This window comes from Mustela lutreola, chromosome 10 (assembly GCF_030435805.1).
Source record: "Mustela lutreola isolate mMusLut2 chromosome 10, mMusLut2.pri, whole genome shotgun sequence".
NCBI classification, from domain to species: Eukaryota; Metazoa; Chordata; class Mammalia; order Carnivora; family Mustelidae; genus Mustela; species Mustela lutreola.
This window is the reverse complement of record NC_081299.1, coordinates 47,301,986-47,321,621: the sequence shown is the minus strand read 5'-3', so window position 1 is coordinate 47,321,621 and position 19,636 is coordinate 47,301,986. Positions and strand designations below refer to the sequence as shown.

At 37.6% G+C, this 19,636-nt stretch overlaps 1 protein-coding gene and 1 long non-coding RNA gene across 8 annotated transcripts in view; one reads left to right on the top strand and one right to left on the bottom strand.

The window, feature by feature from the left end:
- Positions 1-1,748: 1,748 nt before the first annotated feature.
- LOC131808975 (uncharacterized) lies at positions 1,749-8,311 on the bottom strand. Of its 2 annotated transcripts, XR_009345013.1 has the most exons (4): positions 8,031-8,311; positions 5,509-5,622; positions 4,497-4,928; positions 1,749-2,533 (listed from the first exon to the last, which is right to left on the bottom strand). It is a non-coding gene; the product is annotated as an uncharacterized LOC131808975 (long non-coding RNA). The 2 variants fall into 2 exon arrangements; XR_009345012.1 differs by lacking the exon at positions 4,497-4,928 and having other exon boundaries at positions 1,749-2,049.
- A 39-nt stretch (positions 8,312-8,350) lies between these two features.
- The window catches only part of MYSM1 (Myb like, SWIRM and MPN domains 1), a 44,593-nt gene continuing 33,307 nt past the window's right edge, over positions 8,351-19,636 (top strand). For all 6 annotated transcript variants that reach the window (XM_059135371.1, XM_059135373.1, XM_059135369.1 and 3 more), the window contains exons 1-6: positions 8,351-8,438; positions 13,091-13,166; positions 14,687-14,757; positions 16,566-16,643; positions 16,736-16,759; positions 17,852-17,930. In XM_059135371.1, coding sequence (XP_058991354.1) covers positions 8,356-8,438; positions 13,091-13,166; positions 14,687-14,757; positions 16,566-16,643; positions 16,736-16,759; positions 17,852-17,930 — 411 coding nt within the window. In that variant the 5' untranslated portion in view covers positions 8,351-8,355. The remainder of the gene's footprint in view (positions 8,439-13,090; positions 13,167-14,686; positions 14,758-16,565; positions 16,644-16,735; positions 16,760-17,851; positions 17,931-19,636) is intronic.

Below are 19,636 nucleotides of genomic sequence, written 5' to 3'. Positions count from 1 at the left end.
AATGAAAACCACAGCAAATGTATATGAATAATTCCTTGATGTCCAATTTTTTTCTATCAATGTAAATCCTTTCAAAGGGTTAGAAGAGTTACGGACAGCATGTGGCCTTTCAAGCATACCCTCACATGTAAATAATTAACACAGTATCTGTACTGTCAAAATTATTTTTACAACTACGTTTAACTAAACAATTTTTTTTAAAGAGGTCCTTGGTTTTCTTATGAATGTGATAGAAAGTAATCCATGGCATGGAAACAAACATATATGAAACATACTGTGGAAAATCACACACAATAAGTTCTCCAGTCAGTATGAACAAAAAACAGCAATATGATATTTTTGTTGATACAGAACTGTAGTGGGTCTATTTCATGATACTTTGCAGGCTTCTGAGATGATGAAATTCTTATCCCATGAAATAGCCTATGTCAAAACAGGTAAAGATACATCAAAATCTGTTCAGTTTCATTCAATAAACATTTGCAGAACACACATCTGCCATAGGTGTACCAGGAACTCTCTCAAGTATTAGAAAGAGTCAAAGTTGAACAAGTCAAGTCACTATCCCCACACCTGCCCCCACCAGAGCTCCCAATGGGGGGGGGGGGGTTGAAATTGCAGGCAACAATTTCAAGTGATATATTTTCTCAAATCCCTGAAAACAGGATGCATCTTGCCATCAACAGAATGTCAAAATGTAATTGGCAGCAATTTTTTTCTTTATGGCACATAAAATAATGGAAGAACTTACTATCCATGACAATGAAGCTTAGATTCAGTGAAATATGGTAATTATTGCATAAGACAGAACATAGTGCTAAAACAAAGAGGTCTAAATTTTCCTTTCAAACCTAAATGTACCTTCCCTCCCTGGAAGAGGGTAGTTCAAAAACTTAAGTCCTTAATGGTAAATAAGGTAGGAATGATTATACAAAAACACTTAAAAATTGTTTTGTTCGTCATAATAAAACAATGAAAATGCACAGCTATTTTATAGAACTTTAATTAATAGTAATTGGTATTCTACAGTTCATTTCTGTTTGCTTCCTGGAAATTTTTCAGGTTCTCCTCTTTTCTGGTCACAATAAAATCTGTTTTACATACCTGTTGATAATATGCATACTAAGAGCAGTTTTATTTTCCAGAATTTGGTGTGTCACTCAAATATTCTATTTCATCCTGAGTGCATGGCTCACAGTTACTACTCAGTCCATGGGCCATTGATTTCCCAGAAATGAAGAACAATGTGAATGCTTATTTTTTTTAATAGCACTTTATTTTAAGTAGGCTCCATGCCCAATGTAAGGGCTCGAACTCATGATCGGGAGATCGAGACTTGCATGCTTTACTGGCTGAGCCAACCAGGTGTCCCTAGAACAGTGTGAATGTTATAATGAGAAACAAACAACAAACAAAACATCAGGGGAACATTTTTTTCAATATCTTCAGCTTAGTGTATCTGAGGGGTATTTCTCAATGATCAAATCATCCCACTAGTTTTCCCCTCCTCATATCGTCCAGATAGCCTATGCTTCAGTCACGGCAGGTCACTGCAAATCCCCAGCCCTGCCTTGTGTTGTCCTCGCCTCATATTCTTTGCTCATGCCTTTTTTTCCCCTTCCCCCTGGAATGCAAGTACTTTCCCTCTCTCTACACTTGGAAAACTCTCGCTCAACTTTCAAAACCCAAGGTTGACCTTACTGTTTTCTCTTAGGCTTCCCCAGGAAAGAAGAATCTGAGACCAGGGCTTCAGAGACTAATTTATTGGGGAAGTAGTCCAAAGGATTATGAAGGAGAACTGGAAAGAGCATGCCAGTTAAGGAGGAAAAGTCAATTCAAGAGTAAGTTATTGCTTTGTGAACAAAGGGGCTCCATCCTACAGGGATTTTCTCCCCATCGGTCATCCACTGTCTCATGGGGTATTAACACCCCTGCTTTTCCGGACTGTGCATGTGTGCACTTTCTGCTGCAGAAAGTAGATGTATGGTGCCGTCAGGTTACACCTGTGTGAAGCTGGTTGCCATGGAAATCACTGGAGTAAAAAGTGACCTAGAGAGGATGAGAGGCAGAGCACAAGAAGGCACAGAATTAGCCTCGCCGCATCAGATCTCCATGGTTCCGGGCACGGACCTCTGCTTCATGGCCTTTGTTCTGTTTCTTCGTAATGATCCATTTATATATTGAGTATGGATTTCTTATCGGTGGTGACCAGATCTTGTTCACATCAGAGGCTACTGAACCCAGCAGCGACAACAGCAAGCAGCATATGGACTTGGGGCCCCTCAATGTGGTAAAAACACCCATGTTAAATGAATGGGAAATGTTAAGACAGTCGGTTTATTTCTCAGGTAGTCGGTATGACTGTTCAAATGAGAACTTGGGATGTGGTGTGAAAAAAGGAGAAATAAGTCAAGTGACTCAACACAAAAACCAGCGTAGACAAAGAGGGACTCATCCGTGATCCTGGGAAAGAGGAATTATTTTAATAAAAGTATCAGTTCTATTTTGTAGGATATTTTTTTCCTCAGGAAACCTGACAAAAGAAACATCAAATAGTGCATGTTATCAACCACTTGGCATATAATCTTAAAAAAAATTTCAGTGAACTTGTATTGCTAATATCTAGGTTTAATCTCGGTGGACCCCAACAATGACTCCCTGATTCACTCAGAATGTCCTTAGAATGACACGGACAGACACGGACCTGTGGCCCGGTGTCTGGCTGGCCTCCTCCCCTCCTGCTCTCCCTTTGCTCACTTTCCTCCACCATCCTGGCCCCCCCTAGGCACACTCCCACCCAGGGCCTTTGCAGTGGCTGTTCCTTCCACCTAAACACTTTCTCCTGACATCAGCTTGGCAAGACTCTGCTCAAATGCCACCTTCCCAACAAGGCCTAGGCTGAACCTCTTTTTTAAATGTTTTTAAATTTTTTTATTTGTTTAATTATTTTTTAAATTTCCTTTCAGTGCTCCAGAATTCATTGTTTATGCACTACACCCAGTGCTCCATGCAATATGTGCCCTCCATAATACCCACCACCAGGCTCACCCAACTTCCCGCCCCCGCCCCTGAACCCCTTTTTAAAAACCTGTACCCCTTCACCACTCTGAACTCTCAGGATCCATATCCTGCTCTACCTTTTTTCCCCATTATCCATAATACTCAATCACCTCTAACCAATATATAATTAATTTATAATAATTTATTAATATGTAATATATTAATATAATATATTAGTTAATATATAATGTATTCATGTATTAATATAATATATTAATATGGTGATTGATATATAATAATTCATTGATATTAATTGATTGATTGATTGATTGATTAATATTATGTCTAGTGTTTATTTTCTCTCCCCCTTTACTAGGAAGTGACTTCTATCAGGGTAGAAAACTGTCTTTTTTATTTATCAGTATATCCCAAGCATGAGAATAGTGCTTGGCACATAGCAGGTACTCAGTAAACACTTATTGAATTGAATGAAAGCTCTTGAAGCTTTGAGATAACAATGTGCTTTCTAACATAGAAGGCATATTGTTCATTCAAACACTGGTAGGGCCCTTACTGTGTGCTGCGTGTGGATAACATGGACATGATTCCTGTCCTCAAGGAGGTCCCAGGCTAGTGTGGAGGCAGCTACCTGCCAGAGTGCTGGGCCCCTGACACAAGCATGCACTGTGGATCTGGGGTCGCAGAGAAGCGAGTTTGTGTGAATGGGCAGGAATATAAGCAAAAGCACAATGCTGAAGCTGACTTTTCAGCTAGAAAGGGAGCTACCTAGACAGCCAAGGGGAAGGACCCTGGACTGGGTTTTGTGCTCACAGACTCGACCATGTGCGAGCTCTAGAACTGAGTCAGCACAGGTTTACATTTCATTTTACGCAGCCCTTCAGCATCAGCACAGACTGAATTTCCCCCTCAAGTTGGAGATTTGCCTTATGCCTCCCCTCAATCCCCTCCAAAGTACAGGCAGCATACACAATAAAGAGGCAGGCAAGAAAACTACACAAGTCTCTCATTCACTCATGAGAAGGGACTCTGGGACTCTGTTTAGGTTTATCATTGTTCCTTTGTCTACTGCGTTCTGTATTTTTTGTCAGGATCATAATGCAATTGTTATATACATATTGTTATATACATATATATGTATACATATATACATATATACTATGTATATATACCTATATAGAAATATACATATATATGTAAATATACATATTTATATAGCTCTCATTTAAAATATCCATTGATTATGTGTTTACAAAATAAGTTTTCTATATTCAATTAAAAAAAAACTCTGGCTTTATTTTTTTCTAGTTGATTCACTCATTGATTAGATGGATAGTTATTAAATGGTTATAATGTACCAGGCATTGTAGCTAGAGGCTGTGGATACAAAGAGGAACAGAAACATGCTCCCCGCCCTGAAGAAGACTTTAGTAGCACCATAGGCAGACGGTGAGAAAATAAGAACATGGAAATGTTACCTGTGGTAGGAGAGAAGGATTTAGGGCAAGAGTCACAAACTGCAGGTCAGATGCAGCCCACGTAAGTGTTTGGTTCCATAGCGTTTTTCAAAACTTTGAATGGTTTTTCACAAATTAATCTTGATTTCTGGCTTGTCTTCAAAGAAAAGAATCAAAAGACCTGACAACTCTGAGCCCGAGTTCCAAAACGGCAACAGTGGACCAAAGCTGAGCCAGAACCAGCCCTTTCAGAGGGAAGGAGATAGGGAAAGGAAGGCAGAGTGCCCCTGCGCGTGGAGGGTTCTGGAAGACAGGTGGGGAGTGTCACGCATTCCAGGCAGAGGGAATATTTTGTTTACAGTCCGTACTTAACTAAGCAGCCAACCACATCCAAACCCATGCAGACTTCGACAATTCCATCCCTGCTTTCCCTGTGACAGTGTTCAGAAATGTCTGTGAAATGAACAAGAACACGATCAAAGAATTTTACTTCTGGAGATTATTTCATAGGTCATTTTCCAAATGAAGACGTGGCCGTCTAGAGGGGTTGAGTAACTTGCCTGGTACAATGCTAACAGAAGCCGGTAGCTGTTAACAGACTGTACCAAAGGCCTGAGGGAACAGAGGGGAATGGCAATATAGAACAGTATAGCTGGCATCTGTTGTTTTCCTTACCCAGCATCCATTCTTCCTCCCTCTGGAAATGGTACCCTTATTTTGCTCCGGGGAGCCACCACGCCTCCTTATTGAATGTGGTGCAGGTGGAACTGAGTCCATCTGGCTTCTGAGATGGACTGAGACCCAAGCCCGCCCACCAACACCCATCCTCCTGGAGCTTTTGAGAAAGAGGCATAATTCTTCCACTGGGGGTTGCTGAGAAGAAACAATGCAATTCTGAATGATGCTATTAGAAACTAACCTAAGACAGCATGCTGTAAGGAAAACAACGATAAGCTACAGTTCCCTGGGTAAATCACTTAACTGTTCTGAACCTCAGTTACCACATCTGTAAGTGAAAATAACAATTCCTTACCTCAAAGGGCTATAAAGAAATAATGTCTGTAAAATGCCTGGCACACAGTAGGAGCTCATTAATGTTGGCATCTTTTCTTTCCCTTCCGCATAATGTCAGATGGATGTAGCATTACTGTAATTAAAATGTAAGAAGTACATTGGCAGACGCTCCTTACAACATACTGAGAACAGCTTTTTCAGTAGCTACCTTATGTGATTTCAGGGAACTGGGGAGGGAAAATAAAATAAAATGCAGTTTGTTTTCCTGGAACAATTCAAGCCATTTCCAATGCCTGCCAAGCGTAGCCCTTAAGTCTATGTCTGCATTCATCTATTATCTCACCTCTGCATAGATAAAGTAGTTTTCCTCCCTGCTCACTGGCCATTTTCTATTTAAAATGGGAACTCTTGAATTCCTGGCAATCATTTAGCTGACAGTTTGGATCATAATGTAACAATAACATTAGTGAGCAGTTGTGTGACAGTTCCTGCTTTTAAAGCACTTTACAAATCTCAGCTAATTAGCATGATCGCTAACATGCCAGCTTTTTATGAATTAATATTGCAATTATACTTTGCTTTCTCAATAAAAATGCAGTGATCTTTTTTCACCAGAAATAGGGAGAAATTAAATGAATAAGCTGTGTCTCTAATGTCTTTGAACGCAGTGCAGTTAAAATATGAGCCAGACACTTTCTTGACTGAATGTTCCTCTAACTATATTTGTGAGGATTTACAGGTATGGTACCTCTTGACAAATCTATTTTAGGATCAATGAAGAAAATAAAGGTGTAATAGTGGACTGAGAAGGATTCTATATACCCAAGATAAGTTTCTAACCTTCAAAATACACTTTCTACTCATTTCTAGATTTACGTGCCTCAAAGAAATCAGAAAATTACCCGATTATGATTTACTCTTAAACCAATTCATGTAGTGTTGTGAAAGACCCTATTGCTTTTGTTGTGAATTAAAATATAGAGCATGTATGTGTGTATATATACATATATATGCATTAAAATTAAGTTAAAATTGATTATTTAATTAAAAAATAGAGTATGTATGTATATATACGTATATACATACGTATATATAGAAATATATATAAATATATAAATAAAATATAATATATATAAAATAGATAAATATATTAAAATAGATAAATAAAATATACATATATATACATACTCCATATTTTAATATATATATGTATGTACGTATGTATATATATACACACATACTCTATATTTTAATTCACAACATATTTTATGCTATATTATTATATTATATACATTTAATATATATATGTGTATATATGAAAGACTTGGGTTGGAATTCCACCTCTAGGACTCAGGAATCTAACTGTAACTTTCTGAACTTTGGTTTCCTCACCTCTACAATGGGGGATGGGGTGGGGTGATAATAATTAATTTGCATGATTTGCATGATTCTTGGGAGGTCCAAGAGTGATTCCACCCTATGCAATATGTGGGATACAACAGGAGATCACATCAGCCTTGACCCATCCTCTCTGTTTGTAATTCATCTTCTGCCCTTATTGCTCTAAAATTATTCTGACATTCATTCAGTTTCAGTTTATGGAAAGCAGAGCATCATAATGAGTTAAAATTTTTGTTAGGTATTATAAAGAACTAAATTTAAAGGGATAATTATGATGGAAAATAGGAATAATTATGAAAGTTCATTTTGTTGGGAAAAAAATCTAAACATATGATCACTTGAAAACTCCTTTGAACATACTATGAAACTGTAGAGATATCTCAGTTAAATTTAGTCATTGTGTCCTCTGTTCTTTGCACAAGTTTAGCAAAAAGTGATATGAGGATGTATAACAGTGGAAAGGTGCCTGAAACACTTAGAAAGCTGTATGAGCATACTTAAATTGTTTCATTCATTCACCAGTTAAATAAATCCTGAGCTCCTAAGACATGTCAGGCACCATTTTGAATGTTGCCAGTATAAGGACTAGTACAAGGACTAGCAGACAGAGCTTTTTTCCTTAAAGAATTCACAGTCTCATGGTGGAGGCAGACAAGTGAATGAACAGTTGCAACAATGTGAGCATAAATGCTCGTAGAGGCTACTCAAGGCCAATATCTAATTTCTTGAGAAGTCATAAATTCTTTGAGAGAAATGGTGTTTATCCTGCCAATATGATTTGTAGAGGGTGAGCCCTCAGTATAGGGTCAAAAGACCCGGATTCTGGTCCAAGCTCCTTCTTTGAGTAGCTATACATCCTTTGATAGTCATTTCAGTTTTCTGAGCCTCAATTTCCTCATCTGTAAAGTGTGACTGATGACACCAGTCCTCACTGGGTTATTGTAAAGATCAATGGTCATGAGAGTGAATCTTTAATTAATTGTAATGATCTCAATAAAGTAAGTTACATTCTTAAATGTTTTTTTCAATTTTAAAATAGAAGTTGTTTAGTACTTCACATAATCGCTGAGTGACCCTTTTCCGAAAGAAAGACAAAAAGAAAAGAAAGAAAGAGAAAGAAAAAGATAGAAAACCAGGCACCTGTCACAGTTCAAAGCAGGTCTGGCTTTGATCTTTTCAGCACTCCAGGTAGATATCTCCATTTTATCAATAAGAGAAGTGAAGAGCCAAGAACTTGTCCAAGAGCACTATCTCTTCAAAGCCCAAGCCTGGGCAACTTCCCAAGGTCTTTTACAAACCAATAGAAGTCCAAAGGACCAAACCTCCGCAAAACTGCGGAACTTTTCTCTGAAGGTCCCTCCTCTCCTTTGCGTAAGGGGCTGGACAAGGCTTCAGCCCCGCCCCGTGACTCGTGAGACTCCGCCCCCAAGTCTTCCACCTCTCGCGGGATCTCTCGGGAGGACGGATGGGGTTAGGTCCCATCATGGCGGCTGAAGAGGCGGATGTGGATATCGAAGGGGACGTGGTGCCAGGCGCGGCACAGCCAGGGTGAGGCGTAGAGACCGGGTCTCGCAGGGATGGGGAGGAGCACGGGTGCAAGGAGAGTACGCTGGCCAGGCTGCGGGTTCAGCAAGGAACAGGGGAGAAGAGGACCATCCGCTGGGCCAGGGTCTCCCGGCGGCCGGGGAGGTGCCGCGCCCATCCGGCTTCTAAGCTATTCTTGAGCCCAGCGAGCGTAGGTACCCGAGGCTCGTGTGGGATGGTTGCTGCACCTTTTACCGGGATATCCTGAGGGCGCCGACTTCGCCTAGCACATTGCAGTCTATCCAGCAATTAGATTCCTTCTTCCATGGTGTCCACCCCAGAATCCGGCCCTTTGCTCCCTCCGGACAGTAGTAACTAGAACAAGGGCGGCCTCTGAACCGGACCTGAGCTCAGGGATCCTTGTTCATCGCTTGTAAGCGGTGTGACCTTGGGCGTGTCGTTTCATCCCTACTGACAGGTTTCCTATTCCACATGGGGTTAGTTGTGAAAAACTTCCTGTATGCAGCTTGACTTAAAGGAAAGGGGCAGGACTTTCGAGTTGGACAGCTCTGGGTTCTCCGGCATTGGCCGGCCTTGTCACTTCCTAGCACTGTGACCTTGGATCAGACGTGTAACTTGCCTGAGCTTCAGACAGCTCATGTGAGACTGTCATGGTATGTGCCTCATATGGTTATTGTGAACATCAGTTAAAGTAATTATGGAATGTACTATAGCATACGGTAGGAGCTAGATAAATGTTCTTCACCATCTCTTTACCGTCATGGAGATTATGGTGAAGACTTAGTGAGGGTCACAGTTTACTTAATACAGATTTCTGCAGAACAGGCCAGTGTGATTTCAAAAAGCATTATCCAGCGTGAGAGATCTAGCCCTTTGCTTGCTTTCCAAGTAAGAAATTGATACATACTATTTTTAAAATGCGCTTCCCCAGTCACCTTTTAGAATTGGAAGAGTCCTAGACTGGTCAGGAATCAAAATACCTCAGATCTAAACTCGGCCATTTATGTTGCTTATACATATGAACAACCTCCTTATAAGTCTCTTAGGTTGAATGAACCATGTGGAATGGCCAATCTTAGACCATTTTTAACCTAAAAAATGATAATTTCATACAGTCCAACCTAATATTAGGGACTCTGTAAATTATGGAGAACAGTACCCACCATTCCCTGAGGGATTAAGATAGTGGATTTAAAATTCTGCTGAACTCTAAAACACTATAAAAATGTGAGGAGTAATTAAATTCGTATAGCCATTCTCTCCCGGATCTGTAGGAAAAGCAGTCCAATGCTATTCAGATTAGTAGGGAACTTTTATTAATAGTCATTGTCCACATTTGTGTAGATCAGGTTATCAAGTTAATCTTGATTAAGTGCTTTTGCATGCATGATTTAATTTACTTTTCAGTAGGTCTGTGTGATTAAGTGGGCAGGGATGGTTAACTGCAGTCCAGAGAGAAGTGAGTTAGCCTTGGAAACACAGAAGATCATCTCAGAGCATTGGCTCTCCCCTTTTTCCATAGGTTCTTCTTTATTTTTCTGATCATGTTTAATTTTTTTTGCCTTCTCTTTTTCTTTCCTTTCTCTTGCTATTGTGCTCAGCCTTAGGTCTACTGGTGACACAATCATCTTAGACTCATGCAAGCTGGATTACAAAGGTTATTGGTTCCTGATGGTCAGAGCCTTTGTCTTCTCCAACTCCAAGGAGCATCATTAATATTATATTCTGGTGAATGGTGCCCCCTGAAGTGTGTAGGTACAGCTAGTGATAACATCTGTGGAACTCCTGAGGATTAATTGAAAACACACTTTTAATTACATGCTAAGTTCTAGGTACCAAAGTTAGAAGGTAGCATTGAAACCTTGGTTTCCCTTTCACTTCTACCTTTCCTCCTCATTTTCCTTTTCTCCTGCTCGTGCTTTAAATCAGTGTTTTTAAGGGGTTTTGTCATAAGACAAAACAAACCACATAGTCCCTGGTTACACGATCTCTCAAGCCTGAAATTTCTGTTAGGTTGGATCATACAAAATTTGCCAATGTTCAACCATTTTGACCATAAGAAAAATGGAATTTCCTAAAATTGCGCTTAATACATGCTGAAGTTTTCCATATCTGTCCAACCCAAATCTTTCTCCTGAGCTTTAGATCCATTTATCTAATACTCTGAATCTCTGTTCTTGGATGTTCCACAAGCACCTCAGTTTTAGCTTATAAACTTTTCCTACCACACCTGCCATCTTCCTCCAAGTTCGCTAGTTCAAAAAATGGCACCATCCGCCCAGTAACTCAGGGCACAGATGGAGACTTTATCCCTTTTCCTTACCTCTCTCCTTCCACCTCTTCTATCCTATTAGTTGTTAAAGTCCTATTGATTCTAAGTATCCTCTCAAATGTATTCACTTCTTCGTGTTCACACTGCTTGTTCCCTGGGTCTGAATTACTGTCACCGCTCTAGTGTTTATATAATCACTTCCTCTTAACTGCTCCCTATCTCTTTGGCCCCCTTCTATTTACTGAAGTTAGACCAGTCTTTCTTACATCCAGATCTCATGTTACTTCCTTCAATCCCTAACTTGCTTGATGAGAAAATCCTCATTCCTTAACTCCTACAGACCTGGATGATTCATGCTCCACCTACTTTGTTCCTTTAATCATTCAACAAATATTGATTGAGCACCTCTTCTCTGCCAAGGCCTGGGTATATAGCAGTTATCAAACTAACTCCTTGTTCCCATAGAACTAACATTCTAATTGGGTAAGAAACAGTAAAACTTACAGATGGGCCAAATGGGGATAAGTGGAAAAAGATAAAGAAGGGAAAATGAATGGCATGTTAGCTTTATCTTATACACTTACGCAGGAAAGCTGGCTCTGAAACTACAGGACTTCAAAGGTCAGCATGGATATAGTGGAAGGACTGGATTTGAAAAGGTAGGAGCCCACAGATTGGGCAACCAATTGAATACACTGTGAAGAAAATAAGGGCAGGCTCAGATTTCTGACTTGGGAAACTAGGGGGATGCATATCCTTTGTCTGAGATAGGGAGCAATGGAAGAGTAGCAGATTTGAGAGGAGTTTCTCAGCTAAGGTTTAAGCATGTTAATTTAAGCTACCTATGGAGACTCAGGTGTCCAGAGGCATACACCAGAAGTATGGAAATTGCTAATCCTTATTGAGGAACACTGTAAAAAGACATTAATCCTGAATTGAGAGGCACCCAGGTGGCTCAGTCAGTTAAGTGTCTGCCTTCTGCTTAGGTCTTGGGATTTCTGGAATCAAGACCCATGTCAGGCTCTCTGCTCAGTGGGGAGTCTGCTTCTTCCTCTCCCTCTGTGCTCCCATCTCTCTCTGTCTCTCTCTCTCTCAAGTACATAAATAAAATCTTAAAACAAACAAACAGAAAACCCACCGGAAGTGATACTAGTCCCCCTCCTGTACCTTGGCAGACCTCCATAAGCAGAGGTTTCCTTCTGCTGATACAAGTCTCAGAATCCTTTATTTAGTATTCTTGTCAGCCTCTACAAAATCAGAGTTAAAACCTGAATTAAAACCTTTTTGCCACCAACAGCTGAGAGAAATTACTGCTTTTAGTTTATTGTAGCTAATCTGTTAGTCCCACAATTTATAATAACCACTGTAGAACTAACTGACGATTCAAAAGTCTAAACCTTTTTACAGTCTAAGAGGTACAAAATTCTTACCACTAGACTAGGTCTGGGAAAAGTCAGTAGTTTTCTAGGAAACTTGTAACTTCAAGACATAAATATTGGACTTAATTATATCATAGATTGGGCTTTCCAAAACTTAACTATTCAGGTTTTTTGTGTAAGTAGTGAACAGGTGTGACTTTAGAGAGTTTTTATTAGTTCAGGGAAAGGAATGAGAATTAACAAAGTTTTAATCCCTCCTGAACATAGAAAAGGCCCCAAATAACCCAAGTTAATTTTTTTATTATATAAATTGTTATTAAAACATCAAATTTTCTTGAGGCACCTGGGTGGCTCAGTGGGTTAAAGCCTCTGCCTTCAGCTCGGGTCATGATCCCAGGGAGCCTGCTTCCTCCTCTCTCTCTCTCTCTCTGCCTGCCTCTCTGCCTACTTGTGATCTCTGTCTGTCAAATAAATAAATAAAATCTTAAAAAAAAAAAAAGAAACCATCAAATTTTCTTTGTACTTGAGTATTTTCTATTTTGGCTCGTCAATTTTTTTTTTTTTTTTTCATTTTGAGGGCAGTGCTGTTATTGGTGACTTTTATGCTTTAGATATAACTAAGAGAATTGATTGTAAAGTGGAATTCTTATATACATGTGGGTGTCATCAAAGACCTCTGAAATGTTGGTTCATGGTCACAAAGTATGTTGTGGTTGCTGTTTTCGGGGTTTGTTTTTTTTTTCTTCATGAAGTTGTGTATTCTTGGGAAACAAAAGAAGTGAACAGACTCTGGTTGCGGTGGTGAAGTGGTTGCTTAAAGCCACTCTATATTCCAAAGGTTAAAGAAATCGAGTAGGCATTTCTGCAATAAGTCTGTTTGTTAAGGGAAGAAGGGAATAAAATATTTACTTAACATCTGTGTCCTGCCAGTTCCTGTGCTACGTGAGTAGTATTTATTAATTGGTATAATGTCACCTTTTTACCCATTTTCTTAATTATTACAGAAGTGATGAAAGTACAGCATCTGTTTTACAAGATCACTATCTTGATTCATCATGGAGAACTGAGAATGGTCTTATTGTAAGTATTTCATGAAAATATGCAGTGCATAAGCTATTACTCATTGCCTGGAGTACCTCTTTTTTACTTGGTGCTAGTTCTCAGCAGTTACAGAGGTAGTATACTGGAAACATTTTTCTTACTTTAAAAATGAAAGAACCTTATTCTTACTTCTTTTGACTTTGAAATGGTGTGTTGGGAAACTACTTTGGAGCCAGCTAGATTTAGGTATAAATCCTTGCTCTACAACTTACCAGATTTGTGTATTTTTGCTTCTTCGTTAAAAGATGGGGATCATTGCAGGGTTCATTTCTTTCATGTAGCAGTTATCTGTTGAATTCTTACAACAGATTTGTTGTTGAATTCTTAGACCAGATTTGGGGGATACAGCTATAATCGAGACAGACATAGTCTTGCTCTCAAGTTTCCTGTATGCTAAAAGGGAGTCAGGTGATAAACAAGTACACAAATTAAGTAGAAACCATGAAGAACGCAAGATGCTAGCTGAGAGTAACAGGGTGGGGAACCCATTTTAGATAAAGTTGTCATTGAAGGAAACGAAAGGTGATAGTTTAATTGAAAGGTAGTAGAGAGGATAGGTATGTGAAGAGTTGAGGAAAAACATTCTAGGCAGAAAGAATAGCAGCACAGAGACTCTGCTCAAAAGCCAGTGCCTAGAATATAGTGGGAAAGCGGGGAGTGGCAGCTGTGACGGTTGGAGAGGCAGACCTGAGCTCTGTCATGCTTATATGAAGCGAGAGTAGAATCACAGAGACCAATTAGGAAACATTTGTGGTCATCTAAGCAAGAGTTGGTGGTAGAGTGGCCTGAGGTTTTGGCAGAGTTGGGTAGATTTTAATTATATTTTGGACATAGAACTGCTTGTTAGATTAGATACAAGATTGAGAAAAAGGGGAAGAATCCAGTATGATTCCTAGGTTTCTACGTGGAATAACTGGGTAACTCATAATGCTGTTTACAAAGTTGGAAGCACAAGGAGAAACAGGTGAAGGTATGTGTTAGTGAGTTTTGATCATGTTAACTTTGGGAAGCCCACTAGATATCCAGGTGGACATTGGGGAGTGGGCAGTTGGATATAACAGTCTAGATAGACTTTAGAGAAGAGAACTGAGCTGAACATTTTTGAGAGTTGAAAATGAGTATGATCGTTTAAGGAAAGATTGTGGCTTAAAGGAAAAAAGAACTGTGGTGACTTTTGGAAACATGTTTGCTACCTGATATGTCTCATACTTGATAGCCATTATGACTTTACCATAGGTAGGAGCCTGAGCCTTGGAATCCAGCAGTCTTGTGTGTCAGGTCTCTAGTCCTCCACTTGAAATACTTGCGGTGGTCCAGATGCATCAGTGAAGTAGTAACACCTGTCTCTCAGTGTTATCGGGGGAATCAGATATGTCTGTGCACAGTAAATGGGAGTTTATTACTTGTAATCATTATATCATGTATTTCGTTTAATGGAAACATAGAAGATAATTTCAAAATGCAGTAAGTAAAAAGAAAAATATATTCTTTTTTAATAGCCTTGGACTCTGGATAGCACCATCAGTGAAGAGAACAGAGCTGTCATTGAGAAGATGTTGTTGGAAGAAGAGTATCCTTTAATGATTATGAGGAAAGTAAAGATTTTAGGGTTAAAAATCTGTAAGTGCGAGACTTACCAAAGAGACCACTATTATTACTAGATGGACCTTATTTGGCCCCAGACTGCAATTATATAATGTGTTAGCTACCTATGAGAAAAGCAGCATTTTATTCCTCTGTTTCTGTTTTACTGCAAAGTGTAGGATCTAACTCAATATGCTTGAGTTTCTTTTCTCAGCCACGTCTATACTGTCTGAATGTTGAGTAGAAATTAGAAAACATTTTAAATCAGTGAGAACCTTTAGTCCATGTCCAAGATCACTTAGTCCGAGCCTCCATCTACAGTTGTAGAAGCTAAAACCCAGAGATGTTAATTTACCCAGAGATACACTTAGAATATGTAAAAGTTCTCACTTCTCACTCTGCCAGTTTACAGGTGTTATGTGGGAGGAATCTAAGTAAAAAGCACAAAACAAATACTGCAGGATGAAGATTTTCCCTCAGAAGTTGTAGGACTTTATCCACAGTTTAGTCACTAGCTTCTTGTCCTAGTTTCTTTCATCTGTTTGATGATGGCAACTTCTTTGGGATTCCATTTTCTTATATATAAAATGAAAGGGTTGAACAAAATGATTTCTGATTTTATGATTTTGTAAAGATTATTAATAGTCTAATACATAGTGGTTTATTTTTAACTCTCATCTGTATTTTATGGGTATCTACCTCCTTTTAAGCCGGAATTTCTCTGTTCCCTTTATTCCCTGTTACTGCTATGTTGATTTCATAGTTTCTGTTTACCTTTAATTGTCATGGGTTAACCCTTTTTAGGATTTCTTATTCTCTTACTTTCCCCAAACATCACAGCTATAGCCTACATCACTGCTTTTCAGTAGAAAAATAGTGCAAGACTCATATATCATTTAAAATTTTCTGGTAGCCACATTTAAAACAAATAGAATTAATTTTAATAAGATATTTTATTTAACCCATTATATTTAAAATAATATTTTCAACATTTAATGATAGAAACATATTATTGAGGTATTTTACATTCTTTGTTTATATGTGGTATTAGCTGATACATTGAAAAGTACAAGTCTCAATTAATTAATACTTAAGTAGTCATGGGTTCACTTCCAGATTTAGAAGCAGAAATAATGAAGAGGTTTGTGAGCTCTTAGAGGACAGGGATGTTTTCTTATATCTTTGTCCTCAGCTCCTGGTACCTAGTGTATTACCTGACATACATGATATATAGTCAATATTTGTTAAGGGAAGAACATGTCAAACTTATTGAAGAGTATTGCACCAAGCCAGTTTTAAGGAGTCAGAGAGGGAAGCTCCATGGCCGATTTGACCTGTTACTAGTATTAATGTAGAGAACACCCTGAACTCTTTCTGTTATCTTTAGAACTAGGAAAACAAATTCCCCTGTTAATCCTGGACAGCCATTCAGATTCATCTATTACATTCCCCAGGCTTTAGGAAAAATGAATGAAAAAATTAAATGAAACACAGACTGTTTCTTCTCTTAACCACTTCTAATAGGGCATATAGGAGAAGCTAACATTTATGTAGTACACATTTTGTGTAGGTGCTGTGTTCATGTGATTTCACATGTGGTATTTAATCTATAACAGCCTTGTGAAGTGTAGATATTTTTATTGTAGTTTTTGCAGATCTGGAAAAGGTTTTAAGAATTAATTTAGCTAAGATTCAAGTATGATTTTCATGGATGTGAGTACCTACTTAATATAAGTCACATAAAAATGTTATGATTTTGTTATTGTTTTAAAAGTTTCTTTAATAATTACACAGGTATTACTTATCTAAAAAATCACTTCCAGAAAAATTCTGGCTCGATCAAAAGGAAGATGATAAAAAATACATGAAGAGGTAAAATCAATTTTTAACACTTTAAAAGTCTGAACTTATATTTTTAAAAACTTGTTCACAAGCTTCCTTATTTTCTTTTTCATGTGGTGCAGTCTACAGAAAACAGCAAAAATCATGTATGTACTTACACATTTTATATTTTAAAATTATAGGAGAATTAAAAAATTATAGTTGGCTTGTGGAAAAACTCTTGACCTTGGGTTGTACAAAAATATAAAATCAAAATTTCGTATACAGTTGTTAGAATGCCACAAGATAATTTTATGACATTATTTATATGTCAGAATTTCTTTTATGGGCCTATATAAGCTATTCCATTAGATTATGGAAAAGGTAGTTTCCTAGGGATTTGTGGGGAAGTTTTTTAAAGCTGCTATCTAATTTAATAGGATTTGACTTGATTTCTATTACCTTGTCAGTTAGTTTTCATGTTGAACAAAAATTTAATTTAAATTTATGTCTTTCAAAAATTATCTAGAGAAATTAAGTATTAACTGTTTTACAAATATCCTTTCCCTATAATAGAAGAAAATTTGATGTTATTTAGTGTTTATAAACTTTCATGTTTATGTTCCTCAAAGGGTAGACTTACAGATTTAGCACTGCCAAGGGTTTGAGCAGTGAGCACACTTTGGCTTTTGCATTTTGTTAAATAGACAACAACAAAGAAGTTAATGACAAGATGAATGGATTGCTTGAATTAAATTAATGAGTTTCATCACTATTTAATTTCTTAAGGACTGCATTTCAAAAGTAATAAACAATGCCATAGTTTCTTTTTTTTGGCTTGGTATTTACATAGATTTATATGGAAGAATCAAGAGATAATATTTCTGGAGCCAACTTAAACACTTAACATGCCTTTCAGGATTTGGAAATGTACTAATACCTGCTGCTTTGTGTCCAGTCTAAGGAAGCGTATGTGTTTGTTACCACATTGACTTCCTTTGATGTCTTTTAGTGTTATCTTCACTCAGACCCAAGGATTATGTCTCTTGGGGCTCCTATCATCCTGAGCTAGATAAGTATACAAGACAGGGTAAATCTGTCCCCCAGGTAGAGGCTGCAGCCTTTTCTTCTCTTCTTTTTTAACTCTTAGACTCACACAGTATTGAATTTAGCCTTTGGCTATCTATAACCTTTAGCTGCATAAATATGGAATGTTCCATTTCAGACTTTTTTTTTGCAATTCCTTTTTTTCCCCTCAGGGCACACTCTCCTACAAAACCAGCCAGTTACTCAGTAAAGTGGACGATAGAAGAAAAAGAGCTGTTTGAACAAGGGCTGGTAAATAGAGCAATTTTTAATTTATAGTAAAATAATTCTAGAAGCCAGTATTGATAGAATTATAAGGTTAATTTGGGGAGACCAGAAAATTCTTTCAGTGATCACATCTTTAATTTTTCTGTAGTGATGATGTTTGTAGTACAAGAGACTTCCTTTTAACTTACAGCCAAGTCACTAAAATATTAAAATATACTAGGATCAATATTTTAAGATAATTTTCATCCCCTCCCCCTTTTTTTGGTAATAATAAAACCCAAGATACTGAGCTCTGTATACATTGACTACCTGGATTAAAGGATAAAATTACTTATCTAATGTCTTCTCTTGGGGAAAAAAAACCCCCTCAAACAATAACAACAAAAAACCCTTGATATTTGGAACTGTCTGCATAATCAGCTGAGTTCTTATTTATTCAGATACTTGGCATTGTGCACACAGTCTGAATATTCTTTTAGTGTATACAGTTGGAAGACCAGAAACATATCTTTTGCATGAATGTTCTGAAATCTATTTAAATATCCACAAATTACATAATAGAAAAAAATGTATGCCCATTTGTAATTCCAAAGATTCTCCCTATGAATAGAAAGAAACTTTTAAGTAAATATTCAAAAAATTTTTTTTCTAATTATTAGGAGTAGGTTATATCTTTTCCTTTAAGGTACATATATTACAGTAACTAATTTTGAAATTACATAGATTTATATATTATATATAGGATATTAGTATAATATTTATGTGGGTTTTATGAATATAAATTGAAATGTCATTATTAACATTTCTACAGATGATGGGAAATAAAATATGTTTGTATTTTTATAGACATCGCCATGACTTCTGTATGTTCTGTGATGTCTTTATATAAATAAACTATCTTGAAGGTTTTATCTCCTCCTGAGGTTTTCTCCTATACTGTTGATGTTTTTAATATTGGTATTTCGTTCTGTTGCATGATTATCATTTTTATACCTAACTTTAATTAACCAGTCACTTATTTAAGATTGCTAACTACTTTGGTGTTTTGCCCCTCACCAAAGGCTATATATATGTGTGTATGTGTTTGTATACACATACACAAAAATGGTTTGTGTGTTTTTAGGTGGTGATGATAGGGGCTATGTCTGCATGAGTCAAACTTCAAAGGGTATATAAAGTTATAGGTGTTAAGTCTCCCTATCACTCCTGTGTGTGCCTTCAGTTCTCTTCACCTTAGGTAACCATTGTTACCTGTTCTCTGCATGTCCTTCCAGAGATATTTGTCCCTATATATGCCAATATGTATTTATTTATATACATATGTAGGTATCTGTCTATATACATAAACAGATATTTTAAACCTAGAATGTTTTCCCACAAAACTACACGGAACTGTTGGGTGTATTCACAGCCTTTTTAACCCGTTGATATAGTTTGCTTATACACTGAATTTTCTCAGGCTTTAGAGAAGGGAATTATGTGGTACTGAAAGGAAAATTTTCCCTCCCTTTTGAGTATAGAATTGTCTCTGCTCTATTTTGAAATTGGTGTTTTCTTTGTTCCTCTTGTTCACATACCCTCTCCAATTTTCATAATGCTCAAGCCCCTACAATCCCAACTGGCTATACTCTGTCCAGATCTTTGATCTGTCCAAAAGTGCTCCATCCTATGAAGTTACTCATTTGCTTTCATCCCACAAAATTTAACTAATTGTTCAGTAATTTGATCTT